A 25,412-nucleotide genomic window follows, 5' to 3' on the forward strand; every position below is an offset into this window, starting at 1 on the left:
CTCAGGGTCACTCTGCTGAGAGCAAATTCGACGAACATTGAGCTCAGGGTCTCTCTGCTGAGAGCAAATTCGACGAACATTGAGCTCAGGGTCACTCTGCTGAGAGCATCTTCAAGGCCTTTTGCATTCACCACCTTCAGTCTCCTGAAGGGAACCACTTTTGTGACTCTTTGTTGAACCACCTCTTTGGCAAGTGTATCCCTTCAGGTATGGCGACAAAAAAAAGTCCACAATATTTTGGCTGTGATGCACGATCAATTACATAAAGACTGAAATTGCCAAGACTGAAGGCTTTTATTTACAAGAGATGGACAGCTTCCCTGTGTTGGTCACTCATACTGACCTGGATTAGAACTGGGTCAGGCTTGTGGCATGATGACCTTTATGGGGAAGAAAGGGGAAGGAGTCACAAGCCAACCAGTGAAAGCGAGGTCAACCAGGAAAGATCATGACGTTTACATATGGTGTGCAAATATATACAATAGTGGTTTCACCACAGGCTGCAGTCTCCACAGTCTTTATTTAGTTGTGGTAACATTTGGGCTCCTGTACTCAAATATATAGACTCTTGTTCAATCCATTGGCAACTAAACTCCAGATACAACGATCAGGAAGCCTTCAGCGCCTGATGCCCTTTGGGAACCCTCTTTGAGCATCCTCTCAAATCCCAGCTCTGAGACCTGGTTCCCATATGCCAGTCATCACCTGTGTGGGTCCTTCAACTGCTGGGCCGCTCACTGGTCACCTTCCCTGTAAGGTTGTCTTCCTCTCTCTATTGCACAGTCATTTTGTTTACAATTTATTTGTGTATATTGAGTACAGTTGTTTTTGCACTACCTCGACCCCAGGAAAAAGAATCTATATGTGTTGTCATGTATGTACTCTTAACAATCAATACGAATCCTGAGGCCACCCTTGGCAACTGTGGACAAGTAATTATTGGTGGCGTTAGCTGTGCAAGAATGGATGGTGATGGTGTTTCACCTCAAAGGGTTGCCCATTTAAGCTGCTTGACATGCTGAGTTCCTCCACAGATTGTGTTGTCTCCTGTGCGACTCCAAACATGGTTGGCTAGTGCATCCTTCAATGAACATCCCAAAAACACATTCACTGGTCAAAGTTCAGTGGTCACAAGCAAATTCTGCAATGACAAGGGTAGGAGCACCTATGTATACACATGGAGCTAAACTTAGAGGAGAAATTTACATCTACATCTTTATGTTTGGCAAAGTGACTGATGGCCACCATCATTATCATATAAAGGAGAAGAGGTGCAGTCACAAAGTAATCTCTTGCTCCCTCCCGATCTCTCTCTCTCATCTTTCTCTCCTCTCCCTCCCTTCCCACCTCTCTCTCTCCCCATCTCTCCCTCCCTAACATCGCTCTCCCTCACTCTCGCTCCTGAGCTCTCTCCCTTCTTCCCACTCTCCTTCTTCCTTCCACCCTCTCTCTCCCTCCTCATCTCTCCCTCTCCCACCCTCCCTCCCAATCTCTCTCCCTGCCACCCTCCCTAGCTCTCTCTCCCCCAATCTCTCTCGCTCCTTTGCTCCCTCCCTCCTCAACGCTCTCTCTCTCCCTCCCACCCTCCCGATCTCTCTCCCTCCCTCCCTATCTGTTCCCCAATCTCTCTCCCTCCCTCCCTATCTGTTCCCCAATCTCTCTCCCTGCCAATCTCCCACCCTCCCTAGCTCTCTCTCCCCCAATCTCTCTCGCTCCTTTGCTCCCTCCCTCCCTCTCTGTTCCCCAATCTCTCCCTCCCTCCCTCCCCGTCTGACGTCCTGTGTATTGTGCAGCGACGCACAACCCCAACTGATCACGGGGCTTTCGCAATAAAAGCTGGAGACATCGCTCAGAACCAGTGTCCTAAGGAACAGGGAGAGGGCTGCGGTGGTAGATCACACAGGACGAAAATCGACCCCGAGGACAACAATGTTTTCAAAGGTAATTGAAGTTTTATCGACCTACAAAGAGTTACATAGACTGTGGTTGGCGCTAATGTTTCTTTCCACCACTTGTATCTAAACATCTATTATATGGATTTTTAGCTGGAATATTATTAATTCCAGGACATTTGTTGGGGTAAAAGAAACTTTGTGTGTTATGAAATCTTGATCTATATATTTTTTGCAGAGCTCTCAATCTGTGCACAGGTCCAAACCTGAAATAATTCTCCCATTTTTCTGGGTGTCCCAGCAGCGTTAGAGGACCTGAAACTTTGTGGCTTCACAAGGCTCTGCCTGTAGATTCAAGGGGACGCTACCAAAAGCCGATTTAGAGCGGTTTCCTGGAACAGAACTATTCTGAGAGCTTTGCCAGAGTCATTGGTGAGAGCTGTGTCAAATGTACTGGCGAGAAGTGACGGTGCGATCCATGCAGTCCAACGTTGTCGCCACTTTCTAATCCCGAGGAAGGGCTCCAGCTAGTATCGCCTTCTGAGGGAAGGTGACTTTTAGGTATCGGTCCTTTCCACTAATCTGATGGGAGTCTGCAGGGGCCGTGATTGTAGTGAAAATGCTGGTGGGTGATTCACTTGGCGAGTAGTGGCTGTCTGGAAGTTACTGCCCAAGTCTGACACAAGCAGAAATCCTCACCACATCTCAAAAGTACCTGATGAGTAATTGAGGAACCACAAACTGGAAAAGGGATTCAATCTGTTACAGGCTGGCAAAAGGCTCTGCTGAAAACGAATGTGGTTTTTGGGTCCTGGTACAAGATCTACTGATGCTAGTGGATCACCTGCAGTTGGCTGCCTGTTGATCCAATGTTCCACAATGGACCCCACTCCGATGACTAAACGTAGCGATATTAATGAGACCACTAACATATTTTAAGTTTTGCAGGGAATGGGAATGTAAGCGAGTGCTTTCAGAACTTGGAGAAGAATTTCCCAGTTTGTTTACTTGTATAATTGACCCAAGATTCATTCCTCTCTTTGTTGCACTGGATAAAACTTTAAACTGAGACTGCATCAGGTGGGTATAAAGGAAACATTTGGGATTGTTTGAGGAAATGCAGGCAAGTTTTTCAAGCAATCATTCTGGTTTAATGCCTGCCTGCTTTTTCCTTTATACCTTGAAAGACTGCGGCCCAAAACGTCAGTAATGTATCTTAACCTTCTATGGATGCTGTGAGACTGGCTGAATTCTTCCTGTTGTTCTGTGTGTGTGTGTGTTTTTTAACCACCATCCCAGGGTCTGCACACTTTTGTGCTTCGCCTCAAACCCAGTTCTCCTTGTAATAACATTAAGGGAATTTTCAAAACCTTGAAGTCTGTTTGGATTCATACCTTGGCCTCAAAGTACTCGGCATCTGTGCATTAATCCACATTTATTGTCCACCCTCACCTGTCCTTGATGGTGCTCTGCCAGTTTGATTCCGTACTGTTCTTTTAGTGAAGGTTCTCCCGTTGGAGGTGTCTGAGGAGATTCGGTATGTCACCGAAGACTCTCGTAAACTTCTACCGTGGAGAGCATTCTGGCTGGTTGCATCACTGCCTGGTATGGAGGCGCCAACTCTCAGGACAAGAATAAACTCCAGAGGGCTGTTAACTCAGCCTGCGACATCACAGGCACCAGACTTCACTCCATCGAGGGCATCGACTTGAGGCGGTGTCTTTATATTAAAAAAAAACGCGGCCTCTATCCTCAAAGACCCCCACCTTGCCTTGCCTCTTCACTCTGCTACCATCGGTGGTGGGGGGGGGGGGAAACAGGAGCCTAAAGATGAGCACTCAGCGGCACAAGGACAGCTTCTTCCCCGCTCCCATCAGATTCCTGAATAATCATGCGCTAATTATGTTCTAATAATTCTAATAAAACTTCCAGGCAAACCTCAAAGCAAAGCTCGACGATGCAACCCGCCTCACGGACCCGTCCCCTGAAACCCTCTGGGATCAGTTGAAGACTACCATACTGCAATCCACTGAAGAGGTACTGGGCTTCTCCTCCAGGAAAAACAAGGACTGGTTTGACGAAAACAGCCAGGAAATCCAGGAGCTGCTGGCAAAGAAGCGAGCTGCCCACCAGGCTCACCTTACAAAGCCATCCTGTCCAGAGAAGAAACAAGCCTTCCGTCGCGCATGCAGCCATCTTCAGCGCAAACTCCGGGAGATCCAAAATGAGTGGTGGACTAGCCTCGCCAAACGAACCCAGCTCAGCGCGGACATTGGCAACTTCAGGGGTTTCTACGAGGCTCTAAAGGCTGTGTACGGCCCCTCACCCCAAGTCCAAAGCCCGCTGCGCAGCTCAGACGGCAAAGTCCTCCTCAGCGACAAGATCTCCATCCTCAACCGATGGTCAGAACACTTCCAATCTCTTTTCAGTGCCAACCGCTCAGTCCAAAATTCCGCCCTGCTCCAGCTCCCTCAACAGCCCCTAAGGCTAGAGCTGGATGAGGTCCTTACCCTGGATGAGACATATAAGGCAATCGAACAACTGAAAAGTGGCAAAGCAGCAGGTATGGATGGAATCCCCCCAGAGGTCTGGAAGTCTGGCGGCAAAACTCTGCATGCCAAACTGCATGAGTTTTTCAAGCTTTGTTGGGACCAAGGAAAACTGCCTCAGGATCTTCGTGATGCCACCATCATCACCCTGTACAAAAACAAAGGCGAGAAATCAGACTGCTCAAACTACAGGGGAATCACGTTGCTCTCCATTGCAGGCAAAATCTTCGCTAGGATTCTACTAAATAGAATAATACCTAGTGTCGCCGAGAATATTCTCCCAGAATCACAGTGCGGCTTTCGCGCAAACAGAGGAACTACTGACATGGTCTTTGCCCTCAGACAGCTCCAAGAAAAGTGAACAAAACAAAGGACTCTAGATCACCTTTGTTGACCTCACCAAAGCCTTCTACACCGTGAGCAGGAAAGGGCTTAGGCAAATACTAGAGTGCCTTGGATGCCCCCCAAAGTTCCTCAACATGGTTATCCAACTGCACGAAAACCAACAAGGTCGGGTCAGATACAGCAATGAGCTCTCTGAACCCTTCTCCATTAACAATGGCGTGAAGCAAGGCTGTGTTCTCGCACCAACCCTCTTTTCAATCTTCTTCAGCATGATGCTGAACCAAGCCATGAAAGACCCCAACAATGAAGACGCTGTTTACATCCGGTACCGCACGGATGGCAGTCTCTTCAATCTGAGGCGCCTGCAAGCTCACACCAAGACACAAGAGAAACTTGTCCATGAACTACTCTTTGCAGACGATGCCGCTTTAGTTGCCCATTCAGAGCCAGCTCTTCAGCGCTTGACGTCCTGCTTTGCGGAAACTGCCAAAATGTTTGGCCTGGAAGTCAGCCTGAAGAAAACTGAGGTCCTCCATCAGCCAGCTCCCCACCATGACTACCAGCCACCCCCACATCTCCATCGGGCACACAAAACTCAAAACGGTCAACCAGTTTACCTATCTCGGCTGCACCATTTCATCAGATGCAATGATCGTCAATGAGATAGACAACAGACTCGCCAAGGCAAATAGCGCCTTTGGAAGACTACACAAAAGAGTCTGGAAAAACAACCAACTGAAAAACCTCACAAAGATAAGCGTATACAGAGCCGTTGTCATACCCACACTCCTGTTCGGCTCCGAATCATGGGTCCTCTACCGGCATCACCTACGGCTCCTAGAACGCTTCCACCAGCGTTGTCTCCGCTCCATCCTCAACATCCATTGGAGCGCTTACACCCCTAACGTTGAAGTACTCGAGAAGGCAGAGGTCGACAGCATCGAGTCCACGCTGCTGAAGATCCAGCTGCGCTGGATGGGTCACGTCTCCAGAATGGAGGACCATCGCCTTCCCAAGATCGTGTTATATGGCGAGCTCTCCACTGGCCACCGTGACAGAGGTGCACCAAAGAAAAGGTACAAGGACTGCCTAAAGAAATCTCTTGGTGCCTGCCACATTGACCACCGCCAGTGGGGTGATAACGCCTCAAACCGTGCATCTTGGCGCCTCACAGTTTGGCGGGCAGCAACCTCCTTTGAAGAAGACCGCAGAGCCCACCTCACTGACAAAAGGCAAAGGAGGAAAAACCCAACACCCAACCCCAACCAACCATTGTTCCCCTGCAGCCGCTGCAACCGTGTCTGCCTGCCCTGCATCGGACTTGTCAGCCACAAACGAGCCTGCGGCTGACGTGGACTTTTTACCCCCTCCATAAATCTTCGTCCGCGAAGCCAAGCCAAAGAATTGTATTTATTTTTATAGTAATGTTGTAGGATGGTTATAATATGTAAGTTCGCTCTGAGGCTGCTGCAAACCACTGAATTTCATGACTTGTTCGTGACAATAAATCCTGATTCTGATTGTACTGCTGGGGAGGGAGTTCCATGATTTGGACTCGACATCGATGAAGGAATGGAAACTTATTTTTAATTTGAAAATTGGGTGGTTAGCACAACCCGTGTACAGCACTAGCAGTCCAGTGCTGTGTGTCATGAGATTGTACACGCTCTCCATTCCTGCACGGGTTTCTTCCCACCCTTCAAACCTTGCGGGTCTTCTGGGTTACTTGGGGTATTTGGGCAGCACAGGTTTGAGGGGCCAAAGGGCCTTTAACAAGCAATATGTCCAAATTTTAAAAATTGAAAAATTTATTGTGCACTGAGCTAACATTGATATCACAGAGTACCTGAGGAGTCACGTGATGGAGTAATGGGCAGTAGGAGAATACCAGCGCTCTCCAGAAAAGAAAAGAAAAATGAAGGAAAAGCAAAGCCGCAGATACACAAAACACAACAAATAAAAGATAAAGGTGTGGAGAAAAGAATGAAAATGGCACCTAAGAAAGAAAAACCAAAAACAACGGGGAAAAAATAGGAAAGACGCCGGAAGAGAAAGGAGAAGGCCTTACCTGCATGAAAAAGCAGGGACCCGCTGTGGAAAGAGGAGCCCACTCCCCGAGGTTAGTGGTGACTCCGCAGGGTCGCGACCTTCTGACCGCGGGACTGCAAAAATGGCTCACTGAGCCAAACAGAGGTGCGTGAAGTGCACAACAAGGACAAGGAGAACACCGACGGGAGGGGGGACCAGCTGTGGAGTAAATACAAACAGCTGAGAGAAGCCCGACAGCAGGGCTCCCAGCTGGAAGAAAATGAAAACAACGGGAAAGGGAGGGATGAGAAAGAAAAACAGAAGCGGGAGACCCAACAGATAACCAACCCAGAAGAAGAGGACCAACATAAAGAAACCATGAAAAAAAATACCCAACAAACTGAGACAAGCAGCTCAACAAGAAAGTCAGAAGAGACACAGATACAAGGAAGAGAAGTAGAAGACACAAACCCAACAGCAGACAGAAGAAGAATACCAAGCTCTGCACAAAGGAATAGAAGGTAAAATGAATGGACAGTACATGGATAAAAAAAAATTTCAAGAACAAATGAAAGCATTAAGAGAATGGTTCACACTAGAATTTAGTGAAATGAAATGAAAAGTACAGATTAGAGCTGGTCATAACAGATGTAGGGAAAGGATTAGAAAATGTGGAAGAGCATGTAATGGCGGTAGAAATGGAAGTGAATGACTTAGAAAGAAAGTAACAAAAAAGTTAAAGAAACACAAGAGTTGTTAGCTCAGAAGATGGATATAATGGAAAACTATAGTAGGCGAAACAATATAAAGATAGTGAGCCTAAAGGAAGATGAAGAAGGCAAAGATATGAAAGAATTTATAAAATAATGGATCCCAAAGGTCCTGGGAATGCCAGAAATGCAGGAAGGAATGGAAATAGAAAGGGCACACAGAACATTAGCCCCGAAAGCACAGCCACAACAAAAACCAAGATCCATTCTAGTAAAATTCCTGAGATACACGACAAGAGAAAATATATTGGAGAAGGCAATGAATAAAATTAGAGAAGACAAAAAACCACTGGAGGACAAAGGTCAAAAAAATTTTTTCTACTCAGAAATAAGTTTTGAGCTCCTAAAGAAGAGGAAGGAGTTCAATGCAGCAAAATCGATCTATGGAAAAAAAGGCTATAAATTTATGTTAAGATATCTAGCGGTGCTTAAAATAGTTATCCCGGGGGAGCAAAACAGACTGTTCTCGGATCCGGAGAAAGCACGAGAATTTGCAGTCAGAAAGAGATGAAGAGATGTAACAAGAACAAGAATGACGACAAACTACAAATAAAGATGTAAAAATAATGTATAAGTAAGAACTAAAGGAGGGAAGTAAGGGAGAAGGGGGGGGAAGAAAAAGGGGAGGGGGTTAAATAAAAGAAAAAGAGAAGAAAAGAGGGGGAGCTTTGTTTTAATGTGAAGATAAAAGTCTTTTCTGGAGGGGGTTGGGTGGAAGAGAATAACAGTCACTGAGAAATCAGTTGACACTTGTGAACGGGTTCGCAGTCCGAATGGAGAAGGGAGTTGTTGTTGCCTGGCAAGGGATAAGGGGCGACTCAGAGAGGGGGGGGGAACACACTTGGGATTAAGGGAATTTTAGATGTGGGAGTGGTTGAAGTATTTTATGTTTTAGAAATGTTGTCATACAGTGCATTCAAAAAAGGAAAACTGAGAAATGAAAATGGGGAAAAGGGGAAAGGTGGTGGTGAGGAAGCAGAAATGAGATGTAAACAGAGTATGAGATGGCCATGTTGAACTATATGACTATAAATGTTAACAGAATACATAACCAAATCAAAAGGAAGAGGCTATTAAATTTACTGAAAAAAGAAAAAAATAGATATAGCATTCGTGCCGGAAATGCATCTAACTGAAGTGGAACACGAGACTGGGTAGGGCACGTAACGGCAGCATCATATAATTCAAAAGCCAGAGGAGTAGCTATATTAATCAATAAAAATGTACCAATCAAAATAGAGGAGGAAATAATAGATCCAGCAGGGAGGTATATTCAGAACTCATGGAATTTGGTCAATATATATGCACCTAATGAGGAGGATCAAAAGTTTATGCAAGATATTTTTTTGAAGATTGTAGATACGCAGGGGAATATATTGATAGGAGGGGATTTTAACCTTAATTTGGATTCAAAGATGGATAAAACTGGACAAAAGACTAGCAAAAAGAACAAAGTAGCCAAATTTATGGTTAAATCAATGCAGGAAATGCAACTTTTGGATATATGGAGGAGACAATACCCAAAGGAGAAGGAATACTCATATTATTTGAGTAGACATAAAACATACTCGGGGATTGACCTGTTCCTGTTGTCAGCCCACATCCAAGAAAGAGTTAAGAAAACGGAATATAAAGCTAGATTGTTATCTGATGACTCACCCCTGTTATTAGCAATAGAACTGGAGGACATCCCACCAAGAACATATAGATAGAGATTAAACTCCATGCTACTTAAAAGAGAGGAATTTAGAGAATTTATTGAGCGCCAAATTAAAATGTACTTTGAAATAAATACGGAATCAGTGAAAGACAAATTTATATTATGGGATGCAATGAAAGCCTTCATCAGAGGGCAGATAATAAGTTATGTAGCTAAGATGAAAAAGGACTACAATCGGGAAATAGAACAGCTAGAAAAGGAAATAGTAAGTACAGAAAAAGAACTAGCAACAAGGGAAGATGCAACAAAAAGAAGAGAATTGGCAGACAAAAAAATAAAATGCGAAACACTACAAACATACAAGGTGGAGAAGAACATAATGAAAAAGCAGAAGTATTATGAGCTAGGAGAAAAAAACACACAAAATACTAACTTCGCAGCTTAAAACAGAACGAGCTAAAAGAATGGTATTGGCATCAGGAAAAAGGACAAACAAATTACGTATAACCCAAAAGAGATCAATGAAAACTTCAAGGAATTCTACAAGCAATTATACAGAACTGAGAACAAAGGGAAAGAAGACAAAATAGATGGGTTTATAGCTAAAATTGAACTACTGAAATTGCAAGAAGAGGAGCAAAACAAATTGATAAAACAATTTGAAATAGAGAAAATACAGGATATATTATAAAAGCTACTGAACAATAAAACTCCTGGAGAGGACGGACTCCCAGTAGAATTCTATAAAACATTTAAAGAGTCATTAATTCCTCCTCTCCTGGAAGTAATGAACCAGATAGAAGAAACACAAAACTTGCCAGATTCATGTAAAACAGCAATAATTACAGTAATAATTAAAGACGGGGAAAGATCCACTAACACCAGCATCGTATAGACCAATATCTCTACTTAAATCAGATTATAAGATAATATCACAGAGTACCTCTTTTTTTAAAAAATAAAAAAAATGAGGTGTAGCGCTTTGCAGAAACTGCTACAAACTCGGTGCTTGTGTAACAGTACAATTATCACTTCAAACAATGCAGTATATAACATTGTAAATTATTTTCCAATTTAATTGACCTGTTGAGGAAATAAGTATTTACATGAAGGAAGTTCATCTTTATTTCAGTACCTGATCTTTCATCCTGGAGGCCTAGGTTGGATCTCAACCAGACAACAGGAGGTGAAAGAAAAGACCTTCACAGCTAATAAACAGGAGATGCAGGGGAAAATTCATAATAGTCTTTTCTGCATATTCTTAGGACAAAATGACAATGTTAAAGAGCCATTGACGATTTGTGTTTGAGATCAGAGTTAAGGTCAACTTTGAGAGTAGCAGTCACTGAGCTTGAGGGCAAGTTCTAAAACCTGAAAGACAGCTTGTATGCAGATTGGGTCAGCTTTGTCTCTGTTCCAGCACCATTGAACTTGAGTTTGGATTTGTAGCCCCTTTCCCCCTACCAGCATGTTTGGCCAAGTATTATTTTTCTAAAAGTGATTGATGTAATTCCAGATGCTTCCAACAATTTCATTAAAAAAAAATACACGGGAGGATTTTTTTTTATTTAGAAAATACATGCCATTGGCAGCACCAGGGTTGGTGACACCCAGAGAGGTAACTTGTGGTGTCAAACCGCCCCCCCCCCCCCCCCCCCACCATGGACCTCTTCCTGTACCAGAACATACAGAATCTTTAGTAATTTTTTTTGCACTAATGTTGCTTGCAAATTGTAATTCCTGTATATCACTGAATGTAATGGCAACAATAGTGAGATAAACAATTTCTTCTTTTCTTCTTTGGCTTGGCTTCGCGGACAAAGATTTATAGAGGGGTATGTCCACGTCTGCTGCAGGCTCGTTGGTGACTGACAAATTACACCTTTAAATTACAATATCGTGCACACAGCAGCAACAAAAACAACAGTACATGCTTGTAGCCGATGAAACCTTGTGATTCAAAGTATAATTGGGTAATAATGTCAGCTCTGACTGGAGTGCATTAGAAGGCTTAAAAAATAAATTAGCATCAAGTTTAGTCTTGTAGGTATTGATGCATGTAAGCTGGGCTCACAAAAAAAATGTTTTTGTTGCTATACCTGTAACTAACTACAGGGATATTTTTTACTTTTTTAAAAAAAAAGATAAATTTCTGCTGAAACACTGCACAAACATTTTATAGACAGTCATTTTGGTGCGACCCGGTGTCACCCACTATGTTCTACACCCCCCCAAGTGACGCCAGTGATGCATTTTGTTCCTGTTTAATTGGATCATAATGGATGGCTGAATCCTGTGCAACATCATGTAGCGATTTCAAACATGCCTTTTTAAAGATATCTTGATAAGTTTAGCTTGACTCTAATCACCACTTCACAGATAAGCAATGAACTACAATGCCACTATAATAATCCATTAGAGTTGGACTGCACAGAACCAAGCCATTTGGCGCAACTTGTCCATGTCCACCATGTTGCTAACTGAGATGGTAGCATGTGCCTCCAATTGATCTGTACAATTGTAGGATTAGGTATTAGGTGCCACAAGACTCACATACCCGATTTAGGAACAACTGCTACTCCTCCACTATTAGATACCTCAACAATAAACTCAGTCAAGGTTCTGACTTGTGCACTTTGTTTTTTTTTCTTCTCTGTATTGCACAGTCAGTTTGTTTACATTTCTTTATTTGATTACATAAATACGGTTTTCTTTACATTACCAGTAAGTAGTAATTCTGCCTGGCCTGCAGGAAAATGAATCTTAGGATTGTATATGATGTAATGACAATAAAACTGAAATCTCTTTAAAGCTTTTCTATCATGTCTCAATGTCTTTTAGCCACTTCTGCTTCCTCCGTCAGCTTGTTCCTTATACTCAGCATGCTCTCCATGGAGAAAAAATGCCTCTCGCGTCCCCTGTCAATCTTCAACCTGTACCCCATTTCTGTGCTAGTAAAAACACAGTGCTGGAGAAGGTCGGCAGGTCAAACAGTGTCCTTTATACAGCAAAGGTAAAAATACAGAACCGACGTTTCAGGACAGAGCCCTCCAAGGTCTGGAAAAATATTGGTCCATGTCCAAACAAAAGAGTAGGGGGGGGGGCAGGTGTCGGCGTGAAGGCAGGAGGTGATAGGTGGAGGAGGGAGGGAGTAGACAGCAGTGATCAAGAGGAGGAGGAGGGATGGTTGGGGTGAATAAGAGAGGGAAGAGAGGGTGGAGGAGGAAGGGGTGGAGGAGGAAGGGGTGGAGGAGGAAGGGGTGGAGAGGAGAGATTTTAGCAGAAGCTGGAAAAGTAGATGTTCATGTCACCTGGCAGAGAGCCCAGAAGTAGAATCAGGTGTTGTTCCACCAATTTGTGGATGGTCTTGGTGGGGTAGTACTTAAGGCCATGGGCAGATATGTGAGCATGGGAATGTGACACAGAACTGAAATGATTGGCTTCTGGGAGGCCTCTGTCACTGGTATGGATGGAGCTAAGGGCTTAGTGAAGCGATCTCCCAATCTCTCTGATGTAGAGAAGCCCACAAAGGGACCCTACAGAAGGCAGAGAGGGAAAAATGCATCTGGTAGTGGGATCCTGTTGTAAGTGACAGAAATTCCAGAGGATGATGTGTTGGATGCAAAGGCTAGTGGGGTGGTAGGAGAGGATAAGGGAGATTCCATGTTTGTTGCATTTGGGGTCAGGGCAGATGAATGGGGAATGGACCAGCATTGTGTTTTTACTTCAACCACAGTGTCTACAGATTTTTATTTCTCTTCCCATTCCTGTATTTCACTCTGCACCCACAAAATCTAGCTGGTTGATCGAGAGGGACACATACTTGCTCTGACCTGCATACATTTCTTGGCTCAGACTGGTTGATGTCTGTAGAACAACCTGAATCATCTGCATAGATCAAGTCCCACAGCAAAAGTGTCTTTTTTTAACATGAGCACTGCCTAGGAGCAGATGGACTTTGATTCCTTGACCTGAATCATCATGGCTCAGAGATGCAGCTGATGAACATTTAACTCTGGGGGAAAACTACCATATTAATTTGAAATAGGTCCAGGAGCCTTGTGCAGGTAGGAGTTCAGAAATCAGACAGCCAACACTATTTAAAATCTTGTTTAAAATGTGCTTTGTCTGATCATAAGGAACACACTAATTTCCTAGTGTGGCCCCACCTGTGTTACATAATGCAAACTCATACCTGCATTTTGAAACGTGCTAAGTATTGCCTTTCATACACACTAATTAGCCCAAAGCATTTCACAAGTGCCTAACTTATTTGTGAGGTGACTTTGATGGAATGAAACATATTTCATGCAGCAGGTTCCTACAAGCCTTAAACCTGTTTGAGCGATGCTATTTCAGATGTAACTATTGGAGAAGGCAGTGAGATGGTCTCTCCTTCAGACACCATTGGGTAGCATAATGAAGAGATGAGACCTAGCCATGTTGTTTTTGGCTTGGGGACTCTGATAGAACAGCACCCCCATCACCCGCCCGCCCCGCCCCCCCCCCCCCCCCCCCCCCCCACACACACACACCGAACTGCAGTCTGTCTAGAATCTAATCCAGTCTCCAAAATGAGGTAAAAACACAATGCTGGAGAAACTCAGCAGGTCAAACAGTGTACTTTCTACAGGTACTCCCGGGCTTATGACCAATCCATTGATCCCAATTACGTTGTATCTCAAAATGAAGTCTTGAAGCAAAATTTTTAATCAAATATTTTTTCATAGTAGATTAGACGTTGAAAACTTAAAACTTCCTGAATTTGTGGACCAATCTTGGTGAATCTTTTCCATATTTTGGTCCATGCTTACCTTGTTAGTCGGGGTCCCGGGGTCTGTAGGCTGGACACAGCCATCTTGATTCTTGTGTGCATGCACAAGTCTTCGGTTGGTGCATACATGGTGGGTTCATGTTTTGGAGTTCAGTTGGTGGATGCATGAGAGTTTAGGGTGCAAATTCAATATCGTTGGGGCCTAACAGTTGTGCATGCATGAACCAAACTCCAATACAAACCCACTCTGCATGTGCCAACCAATGACTCACGTGTGTGTACAGGAATCAAGATGGCCATGCCCTGCCTACTGACCCCAGGATGCTGACTAATAAGGTAAGTATATACATTTTGGCTCTTACTCCTGTATCCCTGTTATAGTTTGTCAAATACAACATAAACAGTGTAAATTTTATATTTTTTCATTATATAAAAAAATTTTGGTCATATGTGCAGATGGATGCAAGTCGCATAGGTCACAAGTTGGGGAGTATCTTTATAACAAAGGTATATCTTGATGAAGGGCTCAAACCCAAAACAAAGGTTATTGATCTTTGCAAACAAGTTTTCCTTGCCTGTGAATAAAAATAAAAATAGAGATGCTGGAAACACGTGTCGGGTCAGGCAGCAACTGTGGAGCAATAAACCGAGATAACCTCTTGGGTAGAAGACTCTTTATCAGAGCTGTCAGCCCTTCCGAGAAAAGGGCCTTTGACCAGAAATATCAATTCTGTTTCCATTTCTGCAAATGCATGACCTTCAGAACATTCCAAACATTTTCTATATCCTTGTTAGTGATGCATCTAGTCACTCACTTTTACACAGTCTGGGTTCTTTGCAGTTTCCTAGCCAACATGACCTCTCAGGGGAAAATTATCTGTAAGTTATTTGGGATTTGCCAAAATATTATTTGGCATATTTCCCATAACAAAATTGTGCTAACATTCCATTTTTTTTTGGCTGTCAACTCCTTTAGGGTGTTTTGAAATGATGAAAGACTTTCTGCAGAACAAAATGATCTTATCTCTGAAGTTAACTATTTGTGTCAGTATGTGAAATGTCATATCTTCTAATTGCCTGTTGTGTCTTCCCTTGTATCTCTATTGCTTCCAAAATATGAAATGATTGAATTTGAGGGCAGAAATAAAATGAAGAGCTACAGATGCTGTAATTTGCAATAAGACATTAAAAAGCAGGAAGTAATCAGAGGGTAGGATAGCCTCTGTGAGGAGGGGTATGCAGATGACCTTTTGTTGAAACAGGGAAAGGTTATTGATAACCAATTTCTAAGTTGCAGAGGAAAGCAGGGAGGGTCTGTGAAGGCAGGAGTAAACACAGGTAGCATCTGTGGACCAGAAAACAGGGTCGATGCTTTCAGTTCGAGTCCCCTTTGTCAGAAGGCATGGGAAGTAATGGGAGAGGGAAGGGTAAGAATCAACAAACGTGGGGAATGTTATCATCTCAAAAGTTCTTCTGCCTGTGAATTATCTATACACTAGGGCCATTTGAGCAGCAAATGGGCAGGAAAAGACTACAATGAGTTGTGAACTCGGTCAATGCCATCGTGGCCATCAGTCTTAACACCATCGAGGATATATACAAGAGGCAGTGTCTTAAGAAAGCAGCCTCTGTCCTAAAAGACCCCCCAGGCCATGCTCTTTTCACACTGCTACCACCAGGATGGAGGTACAGGAGCCTGAAGATGAGCACCCAGTGGCACAAGAACTGCTTCTTCCCCTCCGCCACCAGGTTTCTGAATGGACAGTGAACCACAGACACTAGCTGACCTTCTCTTCCTTTGCATTAATTATTTATTTTTAAAATATAATTTGTAGCAATATTTGTGCCATGACGCTGCTGCAAAACAACAAATTTCATGACATGTTCATGATAATAAAATTCTGATTTAAAAAAAATTGATTCAATATGTGACCAGTTTCATTGGTTATTGGAGGAATGTTGATTCAGATGATGTGGAATTTGATCTTAAATTAAACAGTCTTGGAGGCAGTACAGTTAGAAGTGTAATCTCCTGCGGTTCAAAATTGTAGCAAAAACAGTAATATTACTACAAGAGGAATTGCTTTTAACTGACCCCCACCCAGAGGCAAGAGGTGTTGGTCAGAATTTCCAGAGGTATGTAGGGGAAGAAGTGAATGAGGTTAGGCAGGAATTTGGGCCAGGTAATATCTGAAGGTCTTGACCTCTGAAGCATTTAACCTGAAGAAAGAATCACCAACCATCGAATTAACAGAGTGGATGACATTGCAGGACTTGAGCAGTTTCTGAAGTACTGGACCAAGAGTTAGAGGGGTTTAGGTTCAAGAACTTAAGATGAAGATGGACAACCAATCAGTATTTATGGGAGTAATACATGAAATTCTGCTCCCTACTCCTGCGCTGGCATGTCTGTCCATGGCCTCATGAAATGCCAAACCAAGGCCACCCATATATTGGAGGAGCAACACCTAATATTCTGTCTGGGCCCTCTCCAACCAGATGGGATTAACATTGACTTCTACAGGTTCTGCTAGATCACTCCCTGTTCTCCCTCTCTTTTCCCCATCCCTTTGTCTTCTTTCCTCCAGTTCTCCATCCCCATCCCTCTCCAATTACAGTGACATCCAACTCCCCCTGCTTGCTGGTGTGCCCTCCCTCCCTAATCCACCTATTACCTCCTACCTTTGAGACAGTGCTCCTCCCCCTTTCTTTCCCTACATTTTGCTCATACCTTAATGAAGGGCTCAAGCCGAAATATTTTTGTTCAGTTTTGCTGTATCGTCCTGTTGGATGGGCTCTGCTTTCAAATCCTGGTGCAAAATTGGTGGTAAATTGGAATGTTCTTTTTACTTTTTTCAGGTGGAATGGTTTGCATGTCTTGTGTTGCTCTCAAGGGCAGTCCCAGCCGAAGGAGGTCAGAAGTGGTGCAAAGAACCCTCTGAGAGTGAACTGTCAAAGAAACTGGACCATCTGGAGGCCCGTCAATTGGGATTCAGTGCAAGGCAGTTCATTCCCGGCAAAGAATTCCGTGCATCCCACCGTGCCACATCTCAGATTGGAAAAAGGAGCTCTTCCCCGTGGGTTTACAGGTAATTATAGGGGATGATTGAAGTACTCCATAACAGACCATAGCCTTAAACTATTTCTGCTTCCTTTGGTGGTAAAATTGTAGGAATTCTACCTATACAATATGTGGAACACCTAATTAAGTATCTAGCATATGGTTATTTATAGTTGCTTTGTAGCTGTTGTTTAATAAAGTTCCTGTTCGACTGCAGCAAGTAAGAATTTTGGTTTATATGTACATTGTACGAGACAATAAACTTGGAGTCATGTCATCATGGAGTCATACGGCATGGACATAGGCCCTTTGGCCCAAAATGTCCCACCCATACTAGTCCCACCTGCCTGTGTTTGGGTCACATCCCTCTACACCCATCCTATTGATGTATCTGTCCAATTTTGTCTTAAACATTGCAATAGTCCCTGCCTCAGCTACCTCTTTTGTCTGCTCATTTCATATACTCCCCCCCGCCCCCCACCCCACTTTGTGTATATTTAAAAAAAAATGTTACCTCTCAGTCTCCTGTTAAATCTTTCTTTCCTTTCTTTACCCCCACCCCCCCCCCCCCTCCACCCCTTCATCTTAAGCCTATGTACAATAAAATCCCTGGTATCCGGCACCTACGGGGATTGCATATACCGGATATGCAAATTTACCAGTTGTCTGACACATATACTTGCAGTGCGTTAAATAATACACCTGCATTAAGAATAAACCATTTAAAAGATGGTGCAAAATGGAAACTAATTCAGTATTGTAGTCCATAATTATATATAGTTCACTTTAATCAGGTAATTCCCGTAACTTAAAATATTTAATATTGATTGCTCCAGCTCTGGTTAAAAGGCTATCTCTGATCTACCCTATCCTGATGTTGTTCTGTCTGGAATCTCCTAATCAAATGTGAATTAGGAGCAGGAGTGCTTCCAGTCTTGCCACAATGACCATCCTCCCCTTGTTTGTCAAGCAGCTATCTAGGCCTGAGGGATGTCGGTGTCCTGCAGATCTCTATCCAGTGATTGCTGCTAATCTCGTATTGGATTTATAGGAGCCAGGGCCCAGATTTACTAACTTAAATTTGTACCCTGGTCACTGGCGCTGTAACTGCATTGCGCTAACCATGCCACTGTTGAAATTAACCCCTTCCTTCAATTTTACAGATAAAACTATACCAATAATATTAATAAAGGTACTTACTAGGTAGGGATAGGGAGACATTTGGAGAAAGTCACCCCAGCGGCGAACATCATCGTCTGGGTCTTCACCTTGGGCGCTGCCATTTTATTCAAACAGCTGCGGGTGGGGGGATGACTGGGGCCCCTGCTGGCTGAATGTTTGCTCCCATCTTCACCGAGGGGTTGTGTGCTGCTTCAGAGAACATTTTCTTTTACAATATTAAATTTTTAATTTTTTTTTTGTTTTGCTGGTTGCTTGGGGTTTCCATTTGCTTGAATTCCATCTTTCACTGTACTCTGGTTACTGATTGCTCCAGCTCTGGTTAAAAGGCTATCTCTGATCTATCCTATCCTGATGTTGTTCTGTCTGGAATCCCTTAATCAAATGTGAATTAGGAGCAGGAGTGCTTCCAGTCTTGCCACAATGACCATCCTCCCCTTGTTTGTCAAGCAGCTATCTAAGCCTGAGGGATGTCGGTGTCCTCCAGATCTCTATCCAGTGATTGCTGCTAATCTCGTATTGGATTTATAGGAGCCACGGCCCAGATTTACTAAGCAGGGTTAAGAAAGTTTGGTTGGAGAGACCAAAGATGAGGAGTTCCTCAAAGACTACATTTGATTGGCACCCCATGTGCCCCCATAAGCATTTATTGGTCCCACCATCAGAACACAGTGGGTGTAGAATGTACCTCTTCAACATGCATTACATAACAATACCTGCTAACCCAGCACCTTTACACCTGAGGAGGAGGGTGGCTAGTTAGAGGTTTAGGGTGAGAGAGGAAAGATTTGAGAGAGATCTGAGGGGCACCATTTCCCTCCGGGTGTCCATGTGAGGACCAAGGTTCCTGAGGAAGGCAGTGAAGCGGGGACAATTACTACAAATGTAGAAACATCATAATTTATTGTCGTGAACATGTCACAAAATTTGTTGTTTTGGAGCAGCTCCTCATAATGCGAACATTTATATAAATCACGTATAAAATAATTTTTAAAAGAAAAAGGCAAAATAAGGTGCTGTCTATCGCTAATTCAGGAATCTGATGGCAGAGGGGAAGAAGCTGTCCTTGTGCAGCTGAGTGCTCATCTTCAGGCTCCCGTACTTTTTTCCTGATGGTAGCAGAGTGAAGAGGGCATGGCCTGGGTATGGTGCAGGTCTTTGAGGATAGAGGCTGTGTTCTTAAGACACCACCTCTTGTAGATGTCCCAGTGGAGTGACATTTGTCCAAATGTACTGGGTAGGAAGCATTTAGAAGGATATGGACAAAATGCAGGCAAATGGGACTATTCCAGAATGGCATAGGAAAGATGGGCTGAAGGGCTAGACAACTTGGTGTATGGGTTCCCCCTTCATGATGTCCCGCAGCTCCAATGACACTGACTCAGTCATGTTGCTTGAGCTGAATTTGCATGTCCTCCCTGCATTTGGGTAATTGGGGATAGGTGTTGGTCTTGCCTCTAATGCAGGTCCTGAACAATGTAGACACCTCATTCCAGGACATGTGTCGTGCTATGCTAATTTGATGGAATTTAGCTCTCAGATTTATTTCCAAAAGAGCAAGGGTGTGAATTATAAACACAACTATGAATAAACCAAATATGCAGAATTTCGTGTTTCCCTCACAGTACATCATTAAGTCTGGTCAGGTTTATCAGGAATTTCAGCAAATTCGTACAACATTTATTCTGAAGGAACAAAAATATCTGAGACTGCTGTAAGACGAGTCCTGCTGCTGGTGCAGTCCACTCACCAATGGCCCACAGCAGCTCTTGATGGGAGAGCCAAAAACGGGCGCCAACTGCATGGAGTTCGAAGGTTCTCCCTGAGTCTGGTTTCCTCTGGCTGTTGAGGTTTCCTCCTACACACTGATAGGTGTGGTGGTTGGTTATTTATTTTTTAATTTTAAATTTGGGCAAACAGCATGGTAACGGGTCCTTTCGGCCCAAGAGCCTGTGCCACCCAAATGAGTTAGCGATGATACAACCTCCCTAAGTGGTTCATTCCCAAGACAATTCGACTCCATGCTTGTCGGTTCACGAGTGTTCACACTGGCATGTTAACCAGTAGATTTGCAGTTAATTACTGGGTTAAAGTGCCAGCGAGAAAGGGGCTATTGACTCCAAACTTCTCAGGACTGAAATAACCAATGTGAGGGGGCTTGGGAGTCTGTACAAGTGGGATGTAAGAGGGTGGTGGATGCATGGAATGCGCTGCCATCCACGATGGTGGAGGCTGGAACAATAGGACCTGTTAAGAGACTATTAGATAGGAACATGGAACTGAGAAAAGTGGAGAGTTGTCCAGGAGGGAAATTCTAAGCAGCTGTTAGAATATGTTATTAGGTCAGTACAACGCTGGGCTAAAGGATCTCTACTGTGCTATAGATATCTATGGACCTCTTTTAATGCTTCATGTATTAAGCTGGTTTCCACAGTGGTAGGGGAGAGTGAGAACCATAAGTGATAGCAGTTTCCATTGGTGGGTGAGACTAGAACTAGAGGGCCTGGCCTCAAGTTTCAGGGTAGTAGATTTAGGATGGAATTGAGGAGGAACTGCTTTTCCCAGAAAGTGGTGAATCTCTGGAATTCTCTGGTTATGGAAACAGTGGAGGTTACCTCAGCGAATGTATTTAAGATCAGATTAGATATGTTTTGCGTAGTAGATGAAATGAAGGGATCGGTGTGGGGGGTGTTAGGGTTAGGTGGAGATGAGCCTGTCATCAGATCAGCCACGCTCTCGTTGAATGGTGGAGCCAGCTCGACACACCAAATGGCCTGCTCCTGTTTCTTGTGTTCATCCTATATCATTTTGTCTTTCAAACCATAGGATTAATGAGGACCAAGCTCGTTATCCAAGGAGGCTAATGGAAGCTCATTGCCACCTCAAGAACTGCCTCAGACTCGACGGAAACATCACTGACACTGCATTGAGCGTGCCATATTACACGACTGTCTTAGTGCTGCGAAGGAAGTCAAAATGCAAAAACAAAACCTTCATTTACAAAAGGGCTGAAGAAAAGATCTCTCTGTTCTGTGTCTGTGCAATGCCCACAGAGAGCAAATCTTAAATGGAACCTTCAAAATCCCAGTGGAAAGAATGTAGCTCTTGTTGTAAGATTCACGAAAAACCATTTCTATGACAAGAATGTGAATGAGTTTTAGTTGTTTTCTAGAGCCCCAATTTTTGCTTTTCCATCTCTCACTTACATGAGGATAAGCTGCAACAAGAATAGAAAGCTCCCGCCCCACGCTGGAACGTATCAACATTTCATCAACTCAAGGATGGACTTGGCTGACGATTTTGTATTGTTCAATGTTGTCACCCATGTACAGTGACACCTTGGATGAGTAAACACACTTTAAATCCCTATAGAGATGAGCTTCAAAATTCTATTGCTCATTGCCATCCTTTTGTGGTTTCTGAAACAGAACTTGATCTGCAAACCTATTCCTTCATGCTTTGTAATGAACCAAGAGTGGCTAGTGAGATGCTGTTACAGCACCAGTGATCTGGACTGGGGTTCGAATCCCATGCTATCTGTAAGGAGTTTGTACATTATCCCTGTGTCTGGTTTCCTCTGGGTGCTCCCGTTTCCTCCCACTGTTCGAAACATACTGGGGTTGTAGGTTAATTGGGTGGCATGGGCTCATTGGCCGAAAGGGCCTGTTACTGTGCTGTATGTCTAAATTGAAATAAGTTTGCTTACTTGTTTCTGGTCTCCAGATAGAACTGGCCAATACAGTATTTCATGTCAGGACTCCTTTTCAAGACAAAAGTGCAATCTCCCCTTTCCCCTCTAGTCCCGAGAAAGAGTCACAACCTGAAACACTGACCATTTTGAGTATGATCATGGAATCCCAAAATGAAGGGGTACCTGCCAGGGGTAAGCAGCAGAGATTTGGATATGGTGTTCACCATAGATATGTGGGCTGAAGGGTCTGTACTCTTCTACAGTCAGACATGCTGTACGTGTTCTGAGGTCACTTCCAGGAATGTGATTCTCAGTAGGCCTTGGTCGCTGCGACCTCTGATTACATTCCTCTCTGCTGTGAACATTACACCATTTCTCCACGCCACTCCCGCCCCAGTCCCGATAAAAAGGGTTCTGACATGAATTGTTGACAGCATTTCTTTCCTGTCCTGCTGAGAACCTACAACTTCTCATTGACAAGGCCAACTTTAATCAGCCTTTGTAAAGAGTAGAAAGGCAGAATGCTTCAGATATGGAGTGGGGTTTGGCAAAAGTTGGGAAGTAGCCAGCCCTAAATTTGTTTTCATTACTTGAAATTCTGTCCTTTAGCAGTTTATTGGGGCTAGGTGGGAAGGAGGACTCTGATTTTTACCTGTTTAAAAACTGGACTGGATTTTGAGAAAGGTCAGAGATTTCCCCACTCCCTAAATATTCGCTGTCAAGGTTTGATACCTTTCCAAACAGCAGTTTTAGGTTGCTTGCTAATGAGATCAGGCCAAACTGATTACTGTAATTTGGTCCATCATTCTATCATGAGGTGATCCATTCTCCCACTCCCCAGCCTCTCCCCATTACTCTTGATGCCCTGACTAATCAAATTCCTGCCTTAAATGCATCCAACGACCTCTGTTCTACTGCTGCCTGTGGCTAAAGAAATTTCTCTGCATCTCTGTTTTAAATTGATGCCCTTTTATCCTGAAGTTCTGCCCTCTTGTTCTAGACTCTCCTGCCCATGGGAAACCACCTTGCCACATCTATTCTGTCCAAGCCTTTTTAAGATCAGCCATTATCTCATTGAATGGCGGAGCAGGCTCGAAAGGCCGAATGACCTACTCCTGCTCCTATCTTCTATGTTTCCGCATTTGAAATATCACTGAGAGGCCCCCCCACCCTCCTCCAATATGGGTGAATCACTGCAAATTCACTGAAAATTCACTGCAAACTCTTCAAGATGCAAATAAGAATCCACTGAACATCCACACATCTCCTTGCTAACTGGACTGGGGAACCTTATAGATTTCTGTATAATTTGTGCAAAGAATTTTTTTTAAGTTGTTCCTTTGACTGAAAATGAACTGTGGAAACATTAACTCTGCAGTTGTTACATAAGTGAACTGAGATTGTGACAAAGCCATGACTTGGTCTGATATTTCCTGGTAGATCCTGTTTAAAGTAATTAGCTTGAGTTGGATTATTTTCTATCCTGAATGTCATTGGAAGATGTCAGAAAACTGGCTAGTTCCAATCCTTGTACAACATTTTCTAACCCAAATGGCATTTGATTTTTTTTAAAAGTTTTGCTTTAAATCTCATGTTTTCATGAAAAATCTGCCAATGTTCTGGTAATAAAAATTGAGATGACTGTACATGCTGCCTGGAATTTTTGTAGATCCTTTATTATGATAAAAAGAAGTACTTAAGGCCTTCACTAAATTGTGGAATGCACAAAACAAAAAGTGGCTGAGTTGAAAGCAAGACGTACAAAACCATGGCATATTAATTGTGGTCATTTGCAACGGTCGACGTGCATGGTTTTAATTGTTCTTTACTCTATACAGGCATTTTGTAACACTATACCCTGCATTGTTGATTTACTGAAACAAGAGGGGTAGCACAGTTGGTGTAGCGGGTTAGCGCAGCGCCTTTACAGTGCCAGCGATCTGGACTGGACCGAGGTTCGAGTCCTGCGCTGTCTCTAAGGAATTTGCATGTTTTTCCTGTATCTGTGTGGTATTTCTCCAGGGCTCTGGTTTCCTCCCACTGTTTATATATTTAAAAAAAACGGAGTGTAAATTGGGCAGCATGGACTCATGGACCGAAATGGTCTGTTACCATGCTGCTTGTCTAAAAAAATATTTAAATTTAATATACCTGCCCTTTTGTTTTATTACTCCAGTTGATTGGCCATGAGAACTTGCAAAATGAAGCTTTTCATTATTTCTCAGTACACAATGAACAATTTTATTTTTATTTCTGAAGAGAAATAATTTAAACCACAAATTTAAAAAAAAAACTTGTAGATCATTCATTGCCTCTTTTCACCCTAGTAGCCATCTTTAAAATCAGAGTTTATTGTCAGGAACATGTCACAAAATTTGTTATGAGGCAGCTTCACAGGTGCAAATATTGCTGTAAATTACATTTCAAAAATAAATAGATAGTCCAAGAAAAAAGGTTAAAGCGAGGAAGTATCTGTGGTTTATTGTTCATTCAGGAATCTGATGGCAGAGGGAAAGAAGCTGTGCTTGTGCCGCTGAGTGCTCATTTTCAGGTTCCTGTACCTTTTTCCCAATGGTAGCAGAGCGAAGAGGGCATGGCCGGGGTGGGGGTGGGTTGGGGGTGTCCTTGAGGATAGAGGTGGCTTTCTTAAGACACTGCCTCTTGTAGATGCCCTCGATGGAGTGAAGATTGGTGCCTGTGATGTCACTGGCCAAGTTAACAAGCCTCCAGTCTTTTTCTGTCCTGTGCATTGGCACCTTTATATTTCTAACAAATGTCCCTTAGTTCTCTGTATGTCATTGGCTGAGTACAGGCAGTCCCTGGGTTATGAACATCCGACTTACAGACAAGTCGTACTTATGAACAGACTAGGCATGGCTTCAGCGGTTCATTGGCTTGAGGAAGAAGAATGCTATCTGCCATTTTGAGTCAGATTGTCTTGCCATTAATGATCAAAATCAGTGTAATATTACCCATTAACCTGTACTTTAGTCCAAGAAAAGGCTCGAAACCTTTTCAATGATTTAAAAGCTGCACATTGCAGCAAGTTCTGACTTGCATACAAATTTGACTTAAATACAGACCAAGGAATGGATTTTGTTTGTTAACCTGGGGACTGCCTATACAGGAATATGATAATAGTTTTATAGACAGATAGTTCACAGATGATGAACAGGTGATTTTAGGCCTGAGGATTAAAAAAATTGCAGATGTTGAAAATCCAAAATAAAAACTGAAAATGATGGAAAATAAAAACACTCAGCATCTGTGGAAAGAGAAACAGGTAACGTTTCAGATTTGGGACCTTTCACCAGAACTGAGGATATGGGAAGAAAGCTAGTGGCAAGGGTGATGGTGGAACTAAAGGAATTTCTCTGACAGGGTCTTCAGGGTTGCATAGTCAGGTGTTAAGCTTTGAAGAGTGATCAGATTGGGAAAAAGAGACCGCAGAATGGCTGAGAGA

General features: G+C 43.3%; 2 protein-coding genes across 2 annotated transcripts in view; one reads left to right on the forward strand and one right to left on the reverse strand.

Annotated features, from left to right (window-relative positions):
* Positions 1 to 25,412, reverse strand: part of LOC138735825 (protein CBFA2T1-like) — a 221,214-nt gene that overhangs the window by 42,766 nt on the left and 153,036 nt on the right. The gene's annotated exons all lie outside the window — the stretch shown is intronic.
* On the forward strand, positions 1,835 to 23,595 carry LOC138735824 (interleukin-17D-like). Its single transcript, XM_069884301.1, has 3 exons — positions 1,835 to 1,941; positions 16,878 to 17,107; positions 21,085 to 23,595. Exons 1-3 carry the CDS (start codon positions 1,930 to 1,932, stop codon positions 21,323 to 21,325), a joined length of 483 nt encoding a protein of 160 aa, XP_069740402.1. The 5' UTR covers positions 1,835 to 1,929; the 3' UTR covers positions 21,326 to 23,595.

The sequence above is a fragment of the Narcine bancroftii genome, chromosome 6 (genome assembly GCF_036971445.1).
Source record: "Narcine bancroftii isolate sNarBan1 chromosome 6, sNarBan1.hap1, whole genome shotgun sequence".
Lineage (NCBI taxonomy): Eukaryota > Metazoa > Chordata > Chondrichthyes > Torpediniformes > Narcinidae > Narcine > Narcine bancroftii.

What these genes read in the sequence shown, in the direction of transcription:
- LOC138735824 (XM_069884301.1), top strand. An exon ending in TCTTCCCCGTGGGTTTACAG is followed by an intron (nt 17,108 to 21,084) that starts GTAATTATAGGG and finishes TTCAAACCATAG; the next exon opens with GATTAATGAGGACCAAGCTC.